General features: G+C 49.1%; 1 protein-coding gene across 1 annotated transcript in view; it reads right to left on the bottom strand.

Annotated features, from left to right (window-relative positions):
* Nucleotides 1-1,907: 1,907 nt before the first annotated feature.
* LOC128401536 (myosin-16) overlaps nt 1,908-18,276 on the bottom strand; it is a 69,189-nt gene continuing 52,820 nt past the window's right edge. The window contains exons 33-44 of the mRNA XM_053364701.1: nt 17,167-17,363; nt 15,399-15,531; nt 14,173-14,389; nt 13,010-13,146; nt 11,355-11,458; nt 9,799-9,991; nt 8,727-8,930; nt 7,462-7,587; nt 6,738-6,908; nt 5,386-5,586; nt 3,568-3,800; nt 1,908-2,298 (exon numbers count right to left, since the gene is read on the bottom strand). Coding sequence (XP_053220676.1) covers nt 3,594-3,800; nt 5,386-5,586; nt 6,738-6,908; nt 7,462-7,587; nt 8,727-8,930; nt 9,799-9,991; nt 11,355-11,458; nt 13,010-13,146; nt 14,173-14,389; nt 15,399-15,531; nt 17,167-17,363 — 1,890 coding nt within the window. The 3' untranslated portion in view covers nt 1,908-2,298; nt 3,568-3,593. The remainder of the gene's footprint in view (nt 2,299-3,567; nt 3,801-5,385; nt 5,587-6,737; nt 6,909-7,461; nt 7,588-8,726; nt 8,931-9,798; nt 9,992-11,354; nt 11,459-13,009; nt 13,147-14,172; nt 14,390-15,398; nt 15,532-17,166; nt 17,364-18,276) is intronic.

An 18,276-nucleotide genomic window follows, 5' to 3' on the forward strand; every position in this document is an offset into this window, starting at 1 on the left:
AAGGAGAGATGACATGTTTCTTTGTCCTGATTTATGTATAATAAATGCATAGTTTAGTATGTGTCTACAGCCTCAAGCCTCTTCTGTTGTGCAGTTTACAGTGCTGAGTAAAGTGCGCTCAAGTCTGCAAGCTTGAGTTGCTGATGCACATTGGAGCAGAGGTCGATGAATCTCCACAGCGGCAAGGCTGAGGGGAGATGCTCCAGCTGGGGCTGAGCCAGCTGGCCTTTTGAACCCCCCTCCCCATTCCGACAGAAACGTGCTAAGAGGAAGGCACGCTTGGCAAATCCACACCGTGATCAACTCCTGCCTGGAAATCAATGTCCCCACTGTGGACGGATGTGTGGATCCAGAATTAGCCTCCACAGTCACATTGTTAAAACCGTGTTTATGGAAGACAACCTTACTCAGCTACGAGTGATCACTAAAGAAGAGTTTTCAGATCTTATACACCCTTGCTTGGGAGCAAGTCCAACTGAATTTCAGAGCTTACTCCTGCATACAGAATTGTGCTGTCTTACATACATTTCATTGGGTGCAAGAAGTACTGAATTTAATAAAAGCCTTTGTTTTTAGTGCCCATCCCTGCTCCTAAGCAAGTGCACATAAGGATGGCCATCTTTAATTCTCCAGATAAATCTGCAAAATTGGGCATCGATAGTACACTAGGTGAGAGCATGAATGACTGCCCTGTTTCTGCATTGATTTGTGGCAGAAGGGTTGTTTTTTAAAGGTTTTTACAGATTAAAAGCTTTGCAACTAGGGCAGCTAAAAAATGCATGAACGGAACACAGTGCCATGTGAATACAGTATTATTTTCCAAGAGGTCTTTGTTTGTGGGGAAAGTGAAACACTTCGGAGTGGTATCTCCTCTACTCACCCCAAGCAGGAATATATAATGCAGTAAATCTTAGCTGGCCAGAAATATTTTATGGTAACCTCTCAACTTTCCCACTTAGCTTTGTTTCTCTAAGAACAGGGGAGAGGTTGCTGGAATGAAGCGTGGAAAAGATAAATGGTGTCGTGGATTGGTTGGGTGCAGAGAAATGGTGGGGGGGACTAGCTGGGGAACCCCCAGAGGAAGAAAATTCAGAGCCCTGGGAATGGCGGTGGGACAATGCGTGGGAGAAGGACAGGGAGGAGGTGTAAGAAGTTGAAGGGCCTAGTGAGCAGGGAGAGTCTGTGGTGCTATATATAGTATCAAGGGGAAGAACCCTGAAAACAACTTACCCTCGGCATATCACCCTAATTTGGATAGCATTTCCCCTCCCAGAAAATGTTCTCATTCTCAGAAAACCCGCATAGCTGTATTTATCTCACACTGACTTCTTTCTGAATAGACATGTGAAGCAGGTACAGTGGTACCTCAGTTTTCGTACGCCCTGGAACCCGAATGTTTTGGTTTTTGAACACCGAAAGCCCCGAAGTAAATGCTTCCATTTTCGAATACGCCCCAGAAGTCGAACGGCTTCCATGCATGTACATGTTAATTTTTTTCTGTTTTCTTCATACCACCCTTTGCGCCTTGGTTTTCGAACGTTCCAGCAGTCAAACGGTCTTCTGGAACAGACTACACTCGAAAAACCAAGGTACCACTGCATGGGGAACCTCTGGCCTTCCAGATCTTTCTGAGCTATAACTCCCTTCATCCCTGCCTTGCTGGACTGATGGGAGTTGTAGTTCCACAGCGTCTGGAGGGCCAGAGGTTCCCCTTATCTGTAGTATTTTTAAGTATTTTATTTAAGTATTTGATGCACCCTTTATTTTGTATTGTAAGCTGCCCTGAGCGTTTATTTAAAGGGCGGGATACAAATCAAGCAAAGCAAACAGTTCCTCTCTTCAAAATCGTTGCTAAACCAACATATCCATGCACAGCCGTGGAAAGAAAGAATAAGAGCTCACCAAGGTTGTTTTCTATGGGATTAAGCTTTATTAAGACTATGCATTCAGGACTATTTTGCAGGAGACAGCTGAGGCCTCGCCTTCGTAACATTTTCCGTCCTTGACATGAAAATGCAAGCAGGGTGCCTGGAGAACAGACTCGTTCCAACTCAGAAAACATATCAATATAACCTTCTTGGTAAAGAAAATATGCTCTGGGAGAAGAGATGGGGTTTCAAGCTTCTGTATATGGCGGATGCTTTGCTAACCCCCATTTCTCCCCATTCTCTTCACTTCCAACTTCCCCTCTGTCTTTTTCTCTGCGGGTGTCTTTTCCATTGCCTTAAGCTGCTCCAGTCCTCACTAGGGAAGCCATCTTGGAAGAGGCAGCTGCATGGAGACGCTTTGTCGATCCGCCTGCAAAGTTAAGCACAGTTGGGACAACGTCAGTTGCAAAAGGATACGGAAGGAGAGCAGAAGGGCAAACAGGGAAGGGGCAAACAAACAAGAGCCAGTGGAATAAGGGATTTAACTAGATGACCCCTGTGGTCCCTTCCAACTCTACAATTCTTTGGTGATCTATGAATACAGAAAAAGATCCTGATTCATGGACAGTCACATACCCTCCAAGTGTCCCTATTTTCCAGGGACATCCCTGATTTAGAGAAACTAGCCCAGTTTCTGATTTGATCCCAGGATGTCCTTCTTTTCCTTAGGATGCCCCTATGTTCATTGGAGAAACATTGGTGGGTATGGAGTTATGTGACCCCCGGGCCATCTGAAGGCAATCCTGAATAGGGAAGTTTTAAAAAAATGTTTAATGTTTTATTGTGTTTTTATATATGTTAGAAGCTGCCCGGAGTGGCTGGGGCAACTCAATAAGATGTGAGGGGTATAAATAGTAGAATCATCATTATGGAATGGGACATCCATATTTTCACCGGAGAAATGTTGGAGGGTAATGCAGTCAAAGCAGAGCAGTGCCCTTTCAAAATGTGTTGGGGAGGGGTTTATTGGGTTGTTTTCTGTTTTTATAATGTGTTTTGTGTTTTTATATTGTGATTTGATGTTGCAGCTGCCCTGAGACCTGCGGGTATAGGGCGGGATACAAATTTAATAAATAATAATAATCCGATTGGCCACGGGGAGAACAGGATGCTGGACTAGATAAGCCTCTTCTTGTGTTCCTAATGATCCTCCTGCTCAGTTGATCTGTGCAGATCATCTGAGAAGGAGTTGAACTGAGCATGAAAGCCCATGTAAGACTGGGGGTGAGAGAAGATGGGGGGTCACACCTATTTCTGCCACACCCACCACTTCCACAGAGGGTTAGCCAAGAGGGACCTTGAGCCCCGTCCCCCCCAAAAAGTAGCCAGCCCTAGTGTTGTGTACTAAGCTTGGATCCTAGAACAATAGGCAAGTAGGATCCTAGAATGCAACAACTGATTGGCTTGCAGGAAAAGACCAATCAGGCTCCAGGAGGGAAGCAGAATCAGCCAATCAGATGGGACTCGTTGTGTAAATAATGTATATAAAAGCCTGAGTTTTGGGGGGCAATTCAATCACTGTTTTACAAGCCACAATAAAGAGCATGAAATCACTACAGGACTCCAAGTATATTTCACCAAGGTTAAAGGGAGCCACTCCAAGATCACTTAAAAACCAGGGCAGAAATAGCACACCTACCAGCTGCAGGTTCAAAGAGACGGGAGCTATTCCTCAGCTGTTGACTTGGAGGAGCTGGAGGACTTGGCCACCTGGATGATTTCTACAGAGGTGAATGCTTTGCCAGCTGAGACTCTGTGCCTCGTGCGTAGTTTGTTCAGGGCCGACTCGGCCATCCCAGCCCTCTCTTCGGCATCGTCCAACTCATGCACAGTCTTCCGGTACCTCGCCAGACTCTGGTTAGCCTGTTCTTCCTATAGGGAGTTGAAGTAGGGAGAAAGAGTTTGGTTGTTTTGTACTGGGCGGCCAGTTGCTGGGAGCGGATGCATGCCTGCATTTAACTGTTTCCCCAAACGTCTCATAGCAGGAACACATCCGCGCCATATATTTTTGCACATTTCTACCACTTTCACATTCATAGCTGTTGGGAGTGTTGCGAGTATCGACTCTGCGTTAAGTGGAAATGCTGACTCGCGAGGTCTGAGGTGTGAGTCAGCCTCACAAGCAACGGGGAGATGGCTAATAGGTTTAAAGCAGTGTTTCTCAAACTTGAGTCACCAGCTATTTTTGGGACTACAACTCCCATCATCCCTAGCTAGCAGGACCAATGGTCAGGTATGATGGGAATTGTAGTGTGAATTAGGATGAGATAGACTGCAACTGAAATAAAAGCTTTACATGGAACAAGGGGTGACTCCGGAGTGCTTCACGGGTTGCTATCCATCGGTAACAATATTCCACTGGTTGTACCACTTTTAACAGTCATCCTAGGTGCCAACTCCTTGAGGCCCTGGGTGCCCAAGCACCCACAAAATTCCCCATGAAGGGGCCAGGCGCCCACAAATTTCAGTGCCAGGGCCATGCACGCTGCATGGCACCCACGGTCTCTGGCACCCAAAGTTGCAGGGCCAAGCTGGAACTCCTGACAGTTGTGGCTCCCCGCCCAAAGAATCCTGGGAACTGTAGTTTGTAGCCACACAGAGCTGCACTTCTCAGCACTCTACAGTTCCCAGGATTCTGTGGGGGGAGACTTGTGTTTTAAATGTGCTTTAAAATGTGTGTTGTAGATGTGACCGAAGCCGAAATGCATTGTTCCTAGAGTACACTGGGATCCCTGATGTTAAGCAGAGTGAGGTGGCAGATGGCGGCAAGTGGCAGCGACGTCACATCTGCACATCATGCACCCTTTAAGCAAGCCTGATGGCCCTCTCAAATAAAAGGGCTTCTTTTATTCCTTACGCGTTGATTTTTATCGCATTCCAATTTGAATTCCATGGAATTTAGACTGCAGTGCAATAGAGCAGAACACAAGAAACGAAAGGAGCGATTAAAAATACCGTATTTTTCGCTCTATGGGACACACTTTTTCCCCTCCAAAAATGAAGGGGAAATGTGTGTGCGTCCTGTGGAGTGAATGCAGGCTTTCGCTGAAGCCTGGAGAGCGAGAGGGGTCGGTGCGCACTGACCCCTCTCGCTCTCCAGGCTTCAGGCAGCTATCCACAAGCCTTGGGAGCGCTCCAAAGGCTTGCGGATAGCAGCCTGCAGCCTGAAGTCCGGGGAGTGCAGCGCCAACTCCCGCTGCGCTCCCCGGGCTTCAGGCAGCTATCCGCAAGCCTTCTGAGCGCGGCGGGAGTTCCCGCTGGGCTCCGAAGACTTGCGGATAGCAGCCTGTTCTGGGGGCTGGGGTCGGGGGAAGCTCGGGTTTCCCCCGCCTCAGCCCCGTGGCTAAAAAGGAAGTTTGGAAGCCCCTGCGATTCCCCAACCCCTAGTCAATGTGCCTGTCAAGGGAGGAGGCAGGGGAAGAGAGAAATGATGCTCAAGACCACCCCTGGTACATACAGCTTCCTCGATCTGCCTCTTGTAGGTCTTCATCTTGCTCTGCAGCTTCTCCACCAGCTCCTGCAAGCGCTGGTTGGTCTTGTGGTCCTCCTCCGTTTGGAAGACCAGCTCCTTCAGGCGACGCTCGTTCTTGTGCACGATTTTCATCGTCTCCACGTGGCGCTTCTGCTCCGAATCCAGCTCTGTTTCCAGCTCCTTGATCTGGAAAAGGGGGTGGGGGAGATTGAGGCCGTGGAAATGTAGAAAGCTACCTTAAACTGAGCCAGATCCTTGGTCCCTCTCGCTCGGGACTGTCTACACTGACTGGCAGCAGCTGTCCAGGGTTTTGGGCAAGGGGCTGAACCTGGAACTGCCAGCGGGCAAAAAGGATTTCCTACCACAGAGCTACAGCCCTTCCCAAAGGACCTAAGACAATGTCTTATACTGAATTCACTGGGTGACCATGAGTTCTAGCATTATATGAGAGAGAGAGAGAGAGAGAGAGAGAGAGAGAGAGAAAGAGAGAGAGAGAGAAACCTCTCTCTGAAGAAGAAGAGTTTGGATTTGATATCCCACTTTATCACTACCCTAAGGATTCTCAAAGCGGCTAACATTCTCCTTTCCCTTCCTCCCCCACAACAAACACTCTGTGAGGTGAGTGGGGCTGAGAGACTTCAGAGAAGTGTGACTGGCCCAAGGTCACCCAGCAGCTGCATGTGGAGGAGCGGGGAATCAAACCCAGTTCACCAGATTACGAGTCCACCGCTCTTAACCACTGCACCACACTGGCTCTGTCCAATTCCTGCACATCATTCTATTCACCTCTGTGATTTCCCTGAGGGGCAGATGGGACTTGTCAGCCCGGGAAGGCAGCCCATCTAGGAGAAGGAAAACTCTGATCCTAAACCTCTGCTGCCTTGCAGGATATATTCAGGAGGAGAAGCAGCTAAGGAGTAACCTCACACAAATGGTGCATTGTATGGCTCCTTCTGGCAACTCTTGCAGCCAAGCTGTTTCCAAACGCCTTGCTCTGCTTTCCTTTGGACCACATCAGCCAGGTCTTGTCATGTGAGAAGCCCAGGACCTCCACACACCTTGCCCTGGCTTGTGCCTCAGGGAGGTCGCTTTGGTGCTGCTAACACAGCGGTTGGACTCCACCCTCCATTGTCTCTTGAGACGGATGCCAATTAAAAAATAAGTAATGATTTCTCCTCTTAACTGCCTTTTCTGTGGCCCTCATGGTGAAGAAGGTTCTCTGCTCCCTGCAGGTCTGGGGTTAATCTGAAGATTCAGCACCTCTCTGTGCATCTTTGGTCTGGCAACATGCATATTTTGGGGACAAGGTCAGAGGCAACGGGGAAGCGTCCTCCTACCTTGGTCTCCAGCTTCATGATGGTTCGCTTCCCTCCTTTCAGGGCCATTTGCTCAGCTTCCTCCATCTTGACTTGCAGGTCTTTGATGGTGACCTCGTGGTTCTTCTTAATCCTCTCCAGGTGCATGGAGTGATCTTGCTCCTGGCGCAGCTCCTCTGCCATGCGGGTCGCCTGGAAGGGGTGGGGAGGGTAAGAAGTATTAGAATCACCAAGAGCAGCAAGCGTCAGAACTCAGCTCCCTCTCATGTATTCAGAGCAGCCCAACAGAAGGAAGGGGAATGTTGTGTGATACTCAGGGCTATGGAACGCAAGTAGCTGGCCTAAACCTGTTTATTGAGCGTGCATCCTGATATCTTTGTAGGAAAGTGAGGCAATGCTATCTACTGTATTTGATTGTCTCTGTGTACTTTCCCCATCACTTTCCTAACTGCAAATAGCCTGGTTTTTGTTTTGTTTTTTAAATTGTTGTACCAGAGCACTTTAATCCAATTTAATTGTGCAAACCTTAATTTTCGGTGCACAGTCCCTTCTGCAAAATAGTGATAGCCTGGAGTTGACCGAGGTGTGATTAAAAAAATAAACAAACATGAACGAAGAGTATGAGATTCCTCATCCTTTAACCTCACATTATTGATACACAAAGGATCATCCCTTTCTATTTGCCACCATAAAAATAATAGGATATAATTATCACTGAGCCTTCTTCTGCAGGGATGCAACTCACATCAGCCACTGCCTTCTTTGCTTTTTCGTCCGCAGTTCGGAACTCGCTGATGAGCTCCTCGTGATCATTAGTGATGCGCTGGAGGTCAGATTCCAGTTTCCTCTTGATCACCAGCAGGCTTTGGTTCTGCAGAGGGAAAAGAAGAGTTTGGGGTAAGCCTCAGTTGTTGCAGAAATGCAGAGACAGACTGCCTGTTCTAATGCCTGAATGCTGCTTTTTTTATTGCATGCTTTGAGACAGTTGCCTGTGATGATGGCTGGTGCCACTGGGCCTGATAGGACAGAAAGCAAGGAGACCAACAAGAGGTAGCACCAAAACCAGTGACAGGCAGAGCCAGCTTAGTCTAGTTTGGTCCCTGCCTCCCTGCTGAGTTCTGCAAGGGGCAATAATGCGACTAAGGAGGAGAAAGTCGACAGGGAGTGCCACCATCTGGACTGGCGGCGAGTAAGAAGGCAGATGGACAGTATCAAAGAGTAAGCCGGCAGTAAATCACACCATTCAAGGTTGGAGTTAACTCTTTATTTGCCAAAACATTATCTTCACAGACTTGGCGGAGAGTGTGGCCTAACAAGCAAAACAGCTCCTTCCCGTTGGGTCTTAGACATAAAATCAGTTGCCGAGACTGAAAGTCCCCACCTCCCCACAGCTGTCTGTCCTCTCATCTTCAGGGTTTTCCCCCAAACAATTTGAGACTGTTCCTGTGTGAGGCTAATTTCTCCTCCACCCTCTTCATGCCTCTGCTGGTTCTGGGAGACCAGCAGGGAGGGGAGCTTTTCACAGCAGGAGGGGGAGACACCCATGACTCTTCACCACCTGGGCTCACCTCTGCCCCTTGGCCTCCCTCCTCTCCTTCTTCAGCTTCTGCCTCTGATTCTGGACTTCTATCTGCCACAGACTCTCCCATCTCACTAAGCCCTGTTACTTCTTCAGCTTCTGACACATCCGCTTCCCAGTCTGACTACTCGGCGGCATCCCACCACCACCACTGTCCAGGCTCTGAGCCTCCTTCCCTTCAGGGTTCCCCAGCCAGTTCCTCCCATCATTCCTCTGCGTCCAGCCAGTCGGTGACTTCTAGGGGCTGGCTAAGGGCAGACAGACTAGTGAAGCAGCGCTGCCTCATTTGCCCTAATGGACCGCTCTCCATTGGCTGGTCTAAGCAGGGTGTGCGTCTGCTTAGTTTCACCACCGGGTTCAACATGCTGCACATCAAACTGCCCAGCTAGTCAGCCAACTACACCCAGGACAGGCAGGTCCTCTGTCCCCACCTGGACGTTGAGTTCATTGTGCCTCTCGGAGACCTCCACCAACTCCTGCTCGAGCAGTTTGCGGGAGCGCTCGCTGCCCTCCAGGCCGGTGCGAACTTCCTCCAGCTCCGTTTGGAGAAGGCTGAGGCGGCGCTCTTGGAGGTTGTACTGTTCCCGGAGCTCTTCATGCTGGCGGGCATCCTCGTCCATCTGGATCTGGAGGTCCTGAAGGCGGAAAAGTAACCAGTAGGGTCAGGCTGGGGACCACCCCAGATCCACAAGATGGGTTGCACATGGCACATGCAGCACTGTATCTATTATTAGGCACGTTCATTGAGGTCCAGCTCTGAGGGCCTTCTGGTGGTTCCCTCACTGTGAGAAGTGAAATTACAGGCAACCAGGCACAGGGCCTCCTCAGCAGTGGCACCCACCCCGTGGAACATCCTCCCATCAGATGTCAAGGAGATAAATAACTATACACCTTTTAGAAGACATCTGAAAGCAGCCCTGTGTCTGAAAGTCTTTAATGTTTGATGTCTTATTGTGTTTTTATGCCCAGAGTGGCTGGGGCAACCCGGTCAGATGGGTGGGTTACAAATAATGAAATCAGCAACATCGTTTGGTGTGGCTGACTCAGTTCCACTCATTTCAGTGGGTCTACTCTCAGAACTTGGATAGCTACAACCTGTACCTAGGAAGTTGCCTTAGGCTGAGTCAAGCTGTTGGCCTATCGAACTCCATCTCATCTACACTGGTTGTAGACTGCCCACACTCCAATCTGAACTCTGCCAAACTGTACATAATCTGCCCTGAAAAGAGCCATTGCTCAGTGTAGGGTGTTGGAAAGAAAGGCGTTTCAGTTCACATTTTGACTGGGCAAGAGCCTTGGCTCAGCGGCAGAACAAGCAAGAGCACCACAGAAGGTCTTGAGATCAACCTTGCCAGCTCTGTCTGAGGAGAACAAGCAACCCAGGGGTTTCTCCAACTTGTGTTAACCTGCAAAGCTTTTCCTCAGAAGACCATCCCCTCCAGGCGCCATTTTCTCTTCCGCCTGGCTTCTCCCTCCCTCCCTCCCTCACGATCTTTTTCTCACCTTGATCTGTTGCTGGAGTTTCTTCAGCGTCTTGACCAGCTCACTGTTGTTCCTGTTGGCGTGGTCCAGCTGGATCTCCATCTCGTTCAGGTCAGTCTCCATCTTCTTTTTCAGACGGAGCGCCTCAGCACGGCCTTTCGCCTCCAGCTCCAGGCTGGATTGAAGGGCCTCAATGGCCCGCTGGTGGTTTTTCCTGCAGAGGAGAACAAAGGCATCCATTTGTCTCAATTCCTCCCCCCCTTAGTTTTTTATTTATACTTTTCAAATTTATACCTTTCATTAGTTTTACAATCAATTTAACGTTTCAAAATTTGACTTCCTCCCCCCTCTTTCTGCGGTTCCTTAAATTTATTTTTTAATATCTTCTGCATACCCAAATTCATTTAACTTGCTCGTTTAATTATCTGCTGTAAATATATACTTTTATAAAACGGCAGGTTATTACAATAATCCTGCTAATGTTTTATCTGTTTACAATTTATCTGTAAATATTCAATAAACCATTTCCATTCTTTTATTTTAAAAAAATGTTTGTTATCTTGATTTATTATTCTTCCAGTAAGTTTTGCCATTTCTGCATGTTCCATAAGTTTTTGTACCCATTCTTCCTTTGCTGGGACTTCTTCTTCTAGTGTCTCAATCGCTCTGAGTCCTGAAGCTCACTTGGGGATCTTATACTAGTCTCTCTCTCTCTCTCTCTCTCTCTCTCTCTCTCTCTCTCTCTCTCTCTCTCTCCCTCTCTTTCTCTCTCTCTCTCTCTCTCTCCCTCTCTGCCTAAGCCTACCTCACTGGATTGTCATGAAGATGACGTTTGTGCTGTGCCAAAAAATTACCCTGCATTTCGTCATTGTACATTACTGAATAAAGAAATGCCGTCTGAAAATTATCAAAGAGGATTGAAATGGTCAGTGAAAATCTCATGGATGGGATACGGGTTTTTGTTGCAGTTAACTTGCCAAGACTCCTTCCTTTCATTTTAAACCCCCTCACCTAGTGTTCTGCCCTCTGCAGCCTCCCCAGGTGCCTGCACTCTCATAAAAGGCCAGAGGAAGATGTCGTGAACTTTTACCTCCCCATTTGGGCTTTTTCGAATCGGGGAATGCAGGCAGTGGGGGAGGCTGCAGAAATGTTTACCAGAAAGAAAACCACACACACACACACACACACACACACACACACCATCAGCTACTTTTCTAAACCAAGGAAAGCTCAAAATCCCACAACCACTGATATCCCAAATAAGTTAACAAGTGTTCCAAACAGAACAGCTGAAAAATGAGAAGCTATGCTCACTGGCTGGCAGTGTGGAGCAGTGGCTAGAGTGCTGGACTAGGGACAGAGAGACCAAGGTTCAATTCCCCACTCAGCACACTAGGTGACTTTGGGCTCGCCACTGTCTCTCAGCCTAACCTACCTCGCAGGGTGGTTGTGCGGATTAAAACAAAGATTAAAAAGGGGAGAACCTCATCTCTCTCAAGTAATTCTTGCCACGTTTTTGTTGTTCCCAGTTTTAACCTTCCGCTTCCTGCCTCTCGCACACCTTCTATGCTCCATACCTTGTGGCTTCAAACTCCTCCTCCTTCTCATGAATCCTCCTGTCAATGTCCGCCTTGACTTGCGCCAGTTCAAGCTGGATGCGGATGAGCTTGCTCTCTTCCACCTGTCGGCAGAAACAAGGAGACGTGTGGATGACAGGCTCTTTAAAGGTGGAAACAGTTATTGACTACTTTAGTAGGGACCGATCAGCTATGGGTGTCTGAGCGATGTGGGGCAAAGGACTTGGAACCCCCTTCAAGCTTGGCAAAGGGACATAACTCCCAACACTTACCTTAGACGCTCAGGTGCCAATCAAGCTTATTATTATTTTCTTTTTCATTTACCATTATTCTTTACTCTCTACCTCATAGCACAGGCTTCCTCAACCTTGGCCCTCCAAATGTTTTGGGCCTACAACTCCCATGTTCCCTAGCTAGCAGGACCAGCGGTCAGGGATGAAGGGAATTGTAGTCTCAAAACATCTGGAGGGCTGAGGTTGAGGAAGCCTGTCATAGCATATCCGAATCTTAAAGGTAAAGGTAAAGGGACCCCTGACCATTAGGTCCAGTTGTGGACGACTCTGGGGTTGCGGCGCTCATCTCGCTTTATTGGCCAAGGGAGCCGGCGTACAGCTTCCAGGTCATGCGGCCAGCATGACTAAACTGCTTCTAGCGAACCAGAGCAGCACATGGAAACGCTGTTTACCTTCCCGCCAGAGTGGTACCTATTTATCTACTTGCACTTTGACGTGCTTTCGAACTGCTAGGTTGGCAGGAGCTGGGATCGAGCAACGGGAGCTCACCCCATCATGGGGATTCGAATCGCCGACCTTCTGATTGGCAAGTCCTAGGCGCTGTGGTTTAACCCACAGCGCCACCTGCGTCCCGAATCTTAGGATCAATCAAAGGCTACTAGCCCGGCTTATGGCTATTCTCTGCCACCATGGTCAGAGGCAATGATGTTTCTGAATACCAGCTGCTGGGAATTGCAGGCGTGAAGAGTATTGTCATGCTCAGATCCTGCTTCCAGGCTTCTCATAGGCACTTGGTGGGCTGCCCGAGTGCAACAGCAACTCTGCCTCTTGCAGTATCCTGCAACTGGCGTTCAGAAGCACCACTTCCTCTGGCTGAGCAGGAGGCCAATGGAATATGGATGACGATGCCCTTTGCAGGGCCGGAAATGCTGAAAAAATGAGGCTGCTCATGTTTTTCGTGTTGGCGTTCATCTGTCTCGAGACACAATGGAGTGTGTCTCCAGAGGTGAAGTCAAACCCACATGACACACACCCTTGACCTCGCTGATGTGGTCCAAAGGAAATCAGAGCAAGGCGTTTGGCGCCAGCTTGGCTGCAGGAGTTGCTGGCAGGAGGCGTACAAGGTGCCATCCGTCTTGGGGACCCCACTCTGGATTTGTGCAGGTTTCACTCCTTAGTCTTTTCTTCTCCTGAAGATATCCCGTAAGGCCATGGAGGTTTAGGATCAGAGTTTTCCTTCTCCTAGACGGGCTGCCTCCCCAGGTAGATGAGCCCCATCTGCCCCTCACTTCCCTCTACAGCACATGCAGAAACTGCCTTCTTGACCACTGGACCCTCTATTGGTCTTGTCTGCTCCAGAGCCTGTCTTCACATGCAGGGGAAGTCCTACTAATGCTTAATAAATAAACAAGGAATCATTACCTCCAGGGTCGATTCTGCTTCTTCCAGGGCCACCTGCAGCTCGTCCTTCTCAAGCTCCAGTTTCTTCTTCATCTTCTGCAGCTCATGGACACTCCTTCCTCCCTCGCCCAGCTGGTCAATCAGATCTTTAATCTCCTCTGAGGGGGGAAAAAGCACACACACAAATCTTTTCAATGCTTCCTTTGCATTCCAGGCCTGCAAACTGGAGGGATGTACAAATCACTCCATTTCCGTTCCACCACATTTCTCATTCGTCCGCACCAATTTGTGATTTAAAAACAACTCATGGAAACTCATCGACATTTGAGTGCGAATTTCTCCTCATAAGCAATTTTTGCATGTAGTTTTGCCTAACAGGCACACATTTGTAAGTGGTTTCCTCCAATGAAATGCATTTTGTATGTTTATTTTCACTTATATAGGCATTCCTATGCAGACTTCACTCTAGGACAGGGGTCAACAACCTGCAGCCCATGGGCCACAAGCTGCCCACAGGGGTCATTTAAACGGCTCCCGAGCCACCCCAGAACCAAGCTGCCTGCTCGGCAAGTCCCTGCACGCTGCGCTAAACCGGCACAGTGCGGAGCAGAGACTCGCTTCTGCGGCGCTTCTGTGGGCGCAGACACGATCTGGCGACGGAGCAATCTCCCGGGAGTGAACCGGCCCAGGCGAGGTACACCTTGTCAACCCCTGCTCTAGGATATGCATTTTTGGAGATGAAGAAGAGGAGTTTGGATTTGATATCCCACTTTATCACTACCTTAAGGAGTCTCAAAGCGGCTCACAACCTACTTTCCCTTCCTCCCCCACAACAAACACTCTGTGAGGTGAGTGGGGCTGAGAGACTTCAAAGAAGTGTGACTAGCCCAAGGTCACCCAGCAGCTGCATGTGGAGGAGCAGAGACAAGAACCCAGTTCACCAGATTACGAGTCTACCGCTCTTAACCACTACACCACACTGGCTCTCATGTGTTACTTTGCTTAAGAACTGCAAGGCAAAATTCATGGAAGCACAAATTTTGAAGGAGGGCTGTATTTCTATCCGTGTCTTGTATTTCAGAAAGTGAGAATTAGATCAGTTTGCCTTCTGATTGGAACTGAACCAAATCTTGTCTCCACCCTATTTCCTAACACAGAGAATCCACAGCCCCAGAAACACTTGCCCTGGAGAGTCTTGTTATCCTTCTTCACAGATTCTAAGTGCTCCAAGGATTCCTCGTAGGCCGTCTTGAGCTTGAAGTTCTCCGTCATGTACATGCGGCACTCCTTCTGGGAGTTGTCTACTTCCAGCTGCAGCTCCTCGCACTTCTGGTGCCACTCCGCTAGCATCTTGTCAAAGGCTCTCTGCTTCTTGTCCAGGGCTGCGCAGGCTGCATTGGCCTGGGGAGAGAAAGTCAAGCGGGGCATTTAATAATACAGCGGTAGCTCTGGTTGCAAACGGGATCCGTTCTGGAGGCCCGTTCGCAACATGAGCAGAACACAACCGGCGTCTGCGCATGTGCAGAGCACAATTCACCGCTTCTGCGCATGCATGTGACATCATTTTGCACGTCTGCGCATGCGCGAGCGGCAAAACCCAGAAGTAACCCTTTCTGGTACTTCCAGGTCGCCACGGGACACAACCTGAAAACGTTCAACCTGAAGCAAACGTAACATGAGGTATGACAATAATAAGATTAATAAGAACAATAATTTATTTATATCCCACCCTCCCCAGCCGAAGCCAGGCTCAGAGCGGCTAACAACAATAAAAGTAACACAGAATTATAAAATCAATTCATTTTAAAATCAATTCAAAAACAAATTAATGGCAACCATTGGGCTAGAGTTCTGTGACGATTACCAAAGGAGGGGGTTAGACTGTGCCTTGGCCAATTTACTATATATACCCTGCCCATCTGGCTGGGTTTCCCCAGCTACCTTGGGCGGCTTCCCAAAAAATATAAAAAAATACATTAAAACATCAGTCATTAAAAACTTCCCTAAACAGTTTTGGGAACTGCGGATCGGGTACTGAAATATACTCAGAGTCGCAAAGTGATTTCATGCTCTTTATTCAGCTCATAGTGGTGAGGAGGAATGAATGAAAGTCCCCTCAAAGTATCTGCTTTATATACATTATTTACACAATGGGCTGCACATGATTGGCTAATTCCGGAATTCTACTGTAAGCCAATCAGGTTGTGGATTCACTTCTATCTGGAGCATGATTGGGTAGTTCCTGCCAACCAATCATACTGCTGCATTGTTCTAGGACCAATCAGACTGCTGCATTCTGAATCCTATTGTTCTAGGACCAATCAGACTGCTGCCTTTTGGATCCTATTGTTCTAGGACCAATCAGACTGCTGCAGTTTGGATCCTATTCAACTCAGTACATAACAGGTACCTTCTCGAGATCCAGAGTGAGGTCTTCCACTTCCATCTGCAGCCTCTGCTTGTTCTTCTCCATGCTGGCCACCCGGGCTTGAGCCGTTTCAGCCGTCTCCTCTGCCTCCTGGAGCCGGGCAGTCAACTTTCTCCTGGAAGCACCGCGACACGAGAATGCAAGTCAGCGTTGCATCGGTTGCGGGTTTAATACCGTAGGTGGAGGCAGCATGCTTCCAGAGCAACATTGCCGCATCCCTTCCTGGCTCTCAGACAGGCCCATAACTGGAGATGTGCTTCCATGCACTTCACCTGGCACCTCTATGGGGGATGAGGATGGAGATATCTGGATCTGACTGTAAAGAAGGCGCCAGGTGAACTAATCTGGGCAGGCCATTCCACAGCAGAGAAGGCTGCAACGCAATTGCATTGGGCGCACTTGCTCCAAGCCGATTTCCAGACCGAATTCAACGTGCCTGTCTTCAAGCCCTCCATGTGGGGATGGGAGACCCTCTGGCACTTCGGATGTTGCTGGACTACAACTCCCATCAGCCCTAACCAAGCTGGCAGGGGCCAACGACTGTTGGGAGTTCCAGCAACATGCGGGTGGCACATCGGCTATTCCCCAAGATAGATACTGGGCACCATAAAGAGCAGGGGAGATTTCGTGTTTATTATGGAACCTTTGTCCCAGTGCAGGCGACAACAGAATGATAAGTTGCCGAACAAATAAAACTATGAACAACCGGAAAACAAAGCACTTCCATTTATAAAAAACACACACACAAACATTTCAACGCAATTCCACATATAAATAGAGTTTTAAAAATAGTTCCAGTGCAGATTCAGACTGGGGGAAATCTCTGCTTAAAAGACTTGATGAAAGAGGAAAGGAATGGAAAGACGACAGCGACAGCGTCCAGTGGTCGAGCTTCATGCTCCGGCACCAGGGGGCAGAGAGCAGGCAGGGGTGGGGGCTGGTGTGCATCCCGGGCGTGTGGAATGCCGCCTGTGAGGGCATGGCGCCCAGCGCAGGCAGGGGAGCAGCCGTGATGGCACCCTAGAGGGATTGCGTTGCCGGGGGCGGTGTGCTCCCCCCGCACTCCTCTTCCTCCGCCACGGACAGCGTCTGTCTCATATTCCAGGGAAGGTGCCAACACACCAAAGGCCCAATTCCTACATTCCTTCTGTGTCTGGCCCTTGGGACACCTCCAGGCCAGCTCTCCTTTGCACCCTGCTTGAGTATTTTCCTGTGGTTGGAAAGTGTTGTTTATAATCCCCTTTCCTAGCCTGGACAGAGGATAGAAAGAGGTGATGGTGTGTGTGTGCCTACTGTAAAGGTAAAGGGACCCCTGACCATTAGGTCCAGTCGTGGCCGACTCTGGGGTTGCGGCGCTCATCTCGCTTTATTGGCCGAGGGAGCCGGCGTACAGCTTCCGGGTCATGTGGCCAGCATGACTAAGCCGCTTCTGGCGAACCAGAGCAGGACACAGAAACACCATTTACCTTCCCGCCGGAGCGGTACCTATTTATCTACTTGCACTTTGACGTGCTTTCGAACTGCTAGGTTGGCAGGAGCAGGGACCGAAGTATGGGAGCTCACCCCGTCGCAGGGATTTGAACCGCCGACCTTCTGATTGGCAAGTCCTAGGCTCTGTGGTTTAACCCACAGCGCCACCCGCTGTGCTTACTGTACAAAAGTATAATTTACATGTATTGTTCCACCCACTTGTCTCTGGCCCTGACCAACACTAGCATATGACCCTCCCTCTCCCCAAAATCATGCTCACTTAGTCTCTTCCAGCTCCTCCGTCCTCTGAATGGCATCCGTTTCATATTTGGTCCTCCACGTGGTGACTTCGGTGTTGAGCTTGGAGACCAAGCGTTGCAGCTCTGCTTTGCCGCCTTGCTCTTCCTCCAGCTGCTCTTTGATCAGGTCCAGGTCGTGTTTGGTGTTGGCCAGACTTACCACGGCGGCGCTCCGAGCCTACAGACACCAAAGCCATAGCTGCTTAGCACGGTTTCCCATTTAGGTCATCTACTTAATATTTCTACCCTGCCCTTCAGCCCTACGTGGCTCAACCCTGGTAAGCCCAGGTGATCACAGTGTATGGAGAGGTCCATAGGTACACTCTTCACACCAGGAGTGGCTCAACTGTGACCCTCCAGATGTTGGGCTACAATTTACATCAGTGTTTCCCAAACTTGGGCCACTAGCTGTTTTGGGACTACAATTCCCATCATCCCTGACCACTGGTCCTGCTAGACACCCTCAGAAGGTGGTGGACTCTCATTCATTGTTAGACACCCTCAGAAGGTGGTGGACTCTCATTCATTGCTAGACACCCTCAGAAGGTAGTGGACTCTCATTCATTGCTAGACTCCCTCAGAAGGTGGTGGACTCTCATTCATTGTTAGACTCCCTCAGAAGGTGGTGGACTCTCATTCATTGTTAGACTCCCTCAGAAGGTGGTGGACTCTCATTCATTGCTAGACTCCCTCAGAAGGTGGTGGACTCTCATTCATTGCTAGACTCCCTCAGAAGGTGGTGGACTCTCATTCATTGCTAGACTCCCTCAGAAGGTGGTGGACTCTCATTAACTGCTAGACACCCTCAGAAGCTGGTGGACTCTCATTCATTGCTAGACACCCTCAGAAGGTAGTGGACTCTCATTCATTGCTAGACTCCCTCAGAAGGTGGTGAACTCTCATTCACTGCTAGACACCCTCAGAAGCTGGTGGACTCTCATTCATTGCTAGACACCCTCAGAAGGTAGTGGACTCTCATTCATTGCTAGACTCCCTCAGAAGGTGGTGGACTCTCATTCACTGCTAGACACCCTCAGAAGCTGGTGGACTCTCATTCATCCCAAGGGGGCGCTGGTCAGCCACTAGCTGTT

Source organism: Podarcis raffonei, chromosome 14 (assembly GCF_027172205.1).
Source record: "Podarcis raffonei isolate rPodRaf1 chromosome 14, rPodRaf1.pri, whole genome shotgun sequence".
Taxonomy (NCBI): domain Eukaryota; kingdom Metazoa; phylum Chordata; class Lepidosauria; order Squamata; family Lacertidae; genus Podarcis; species Podarcis raffonei.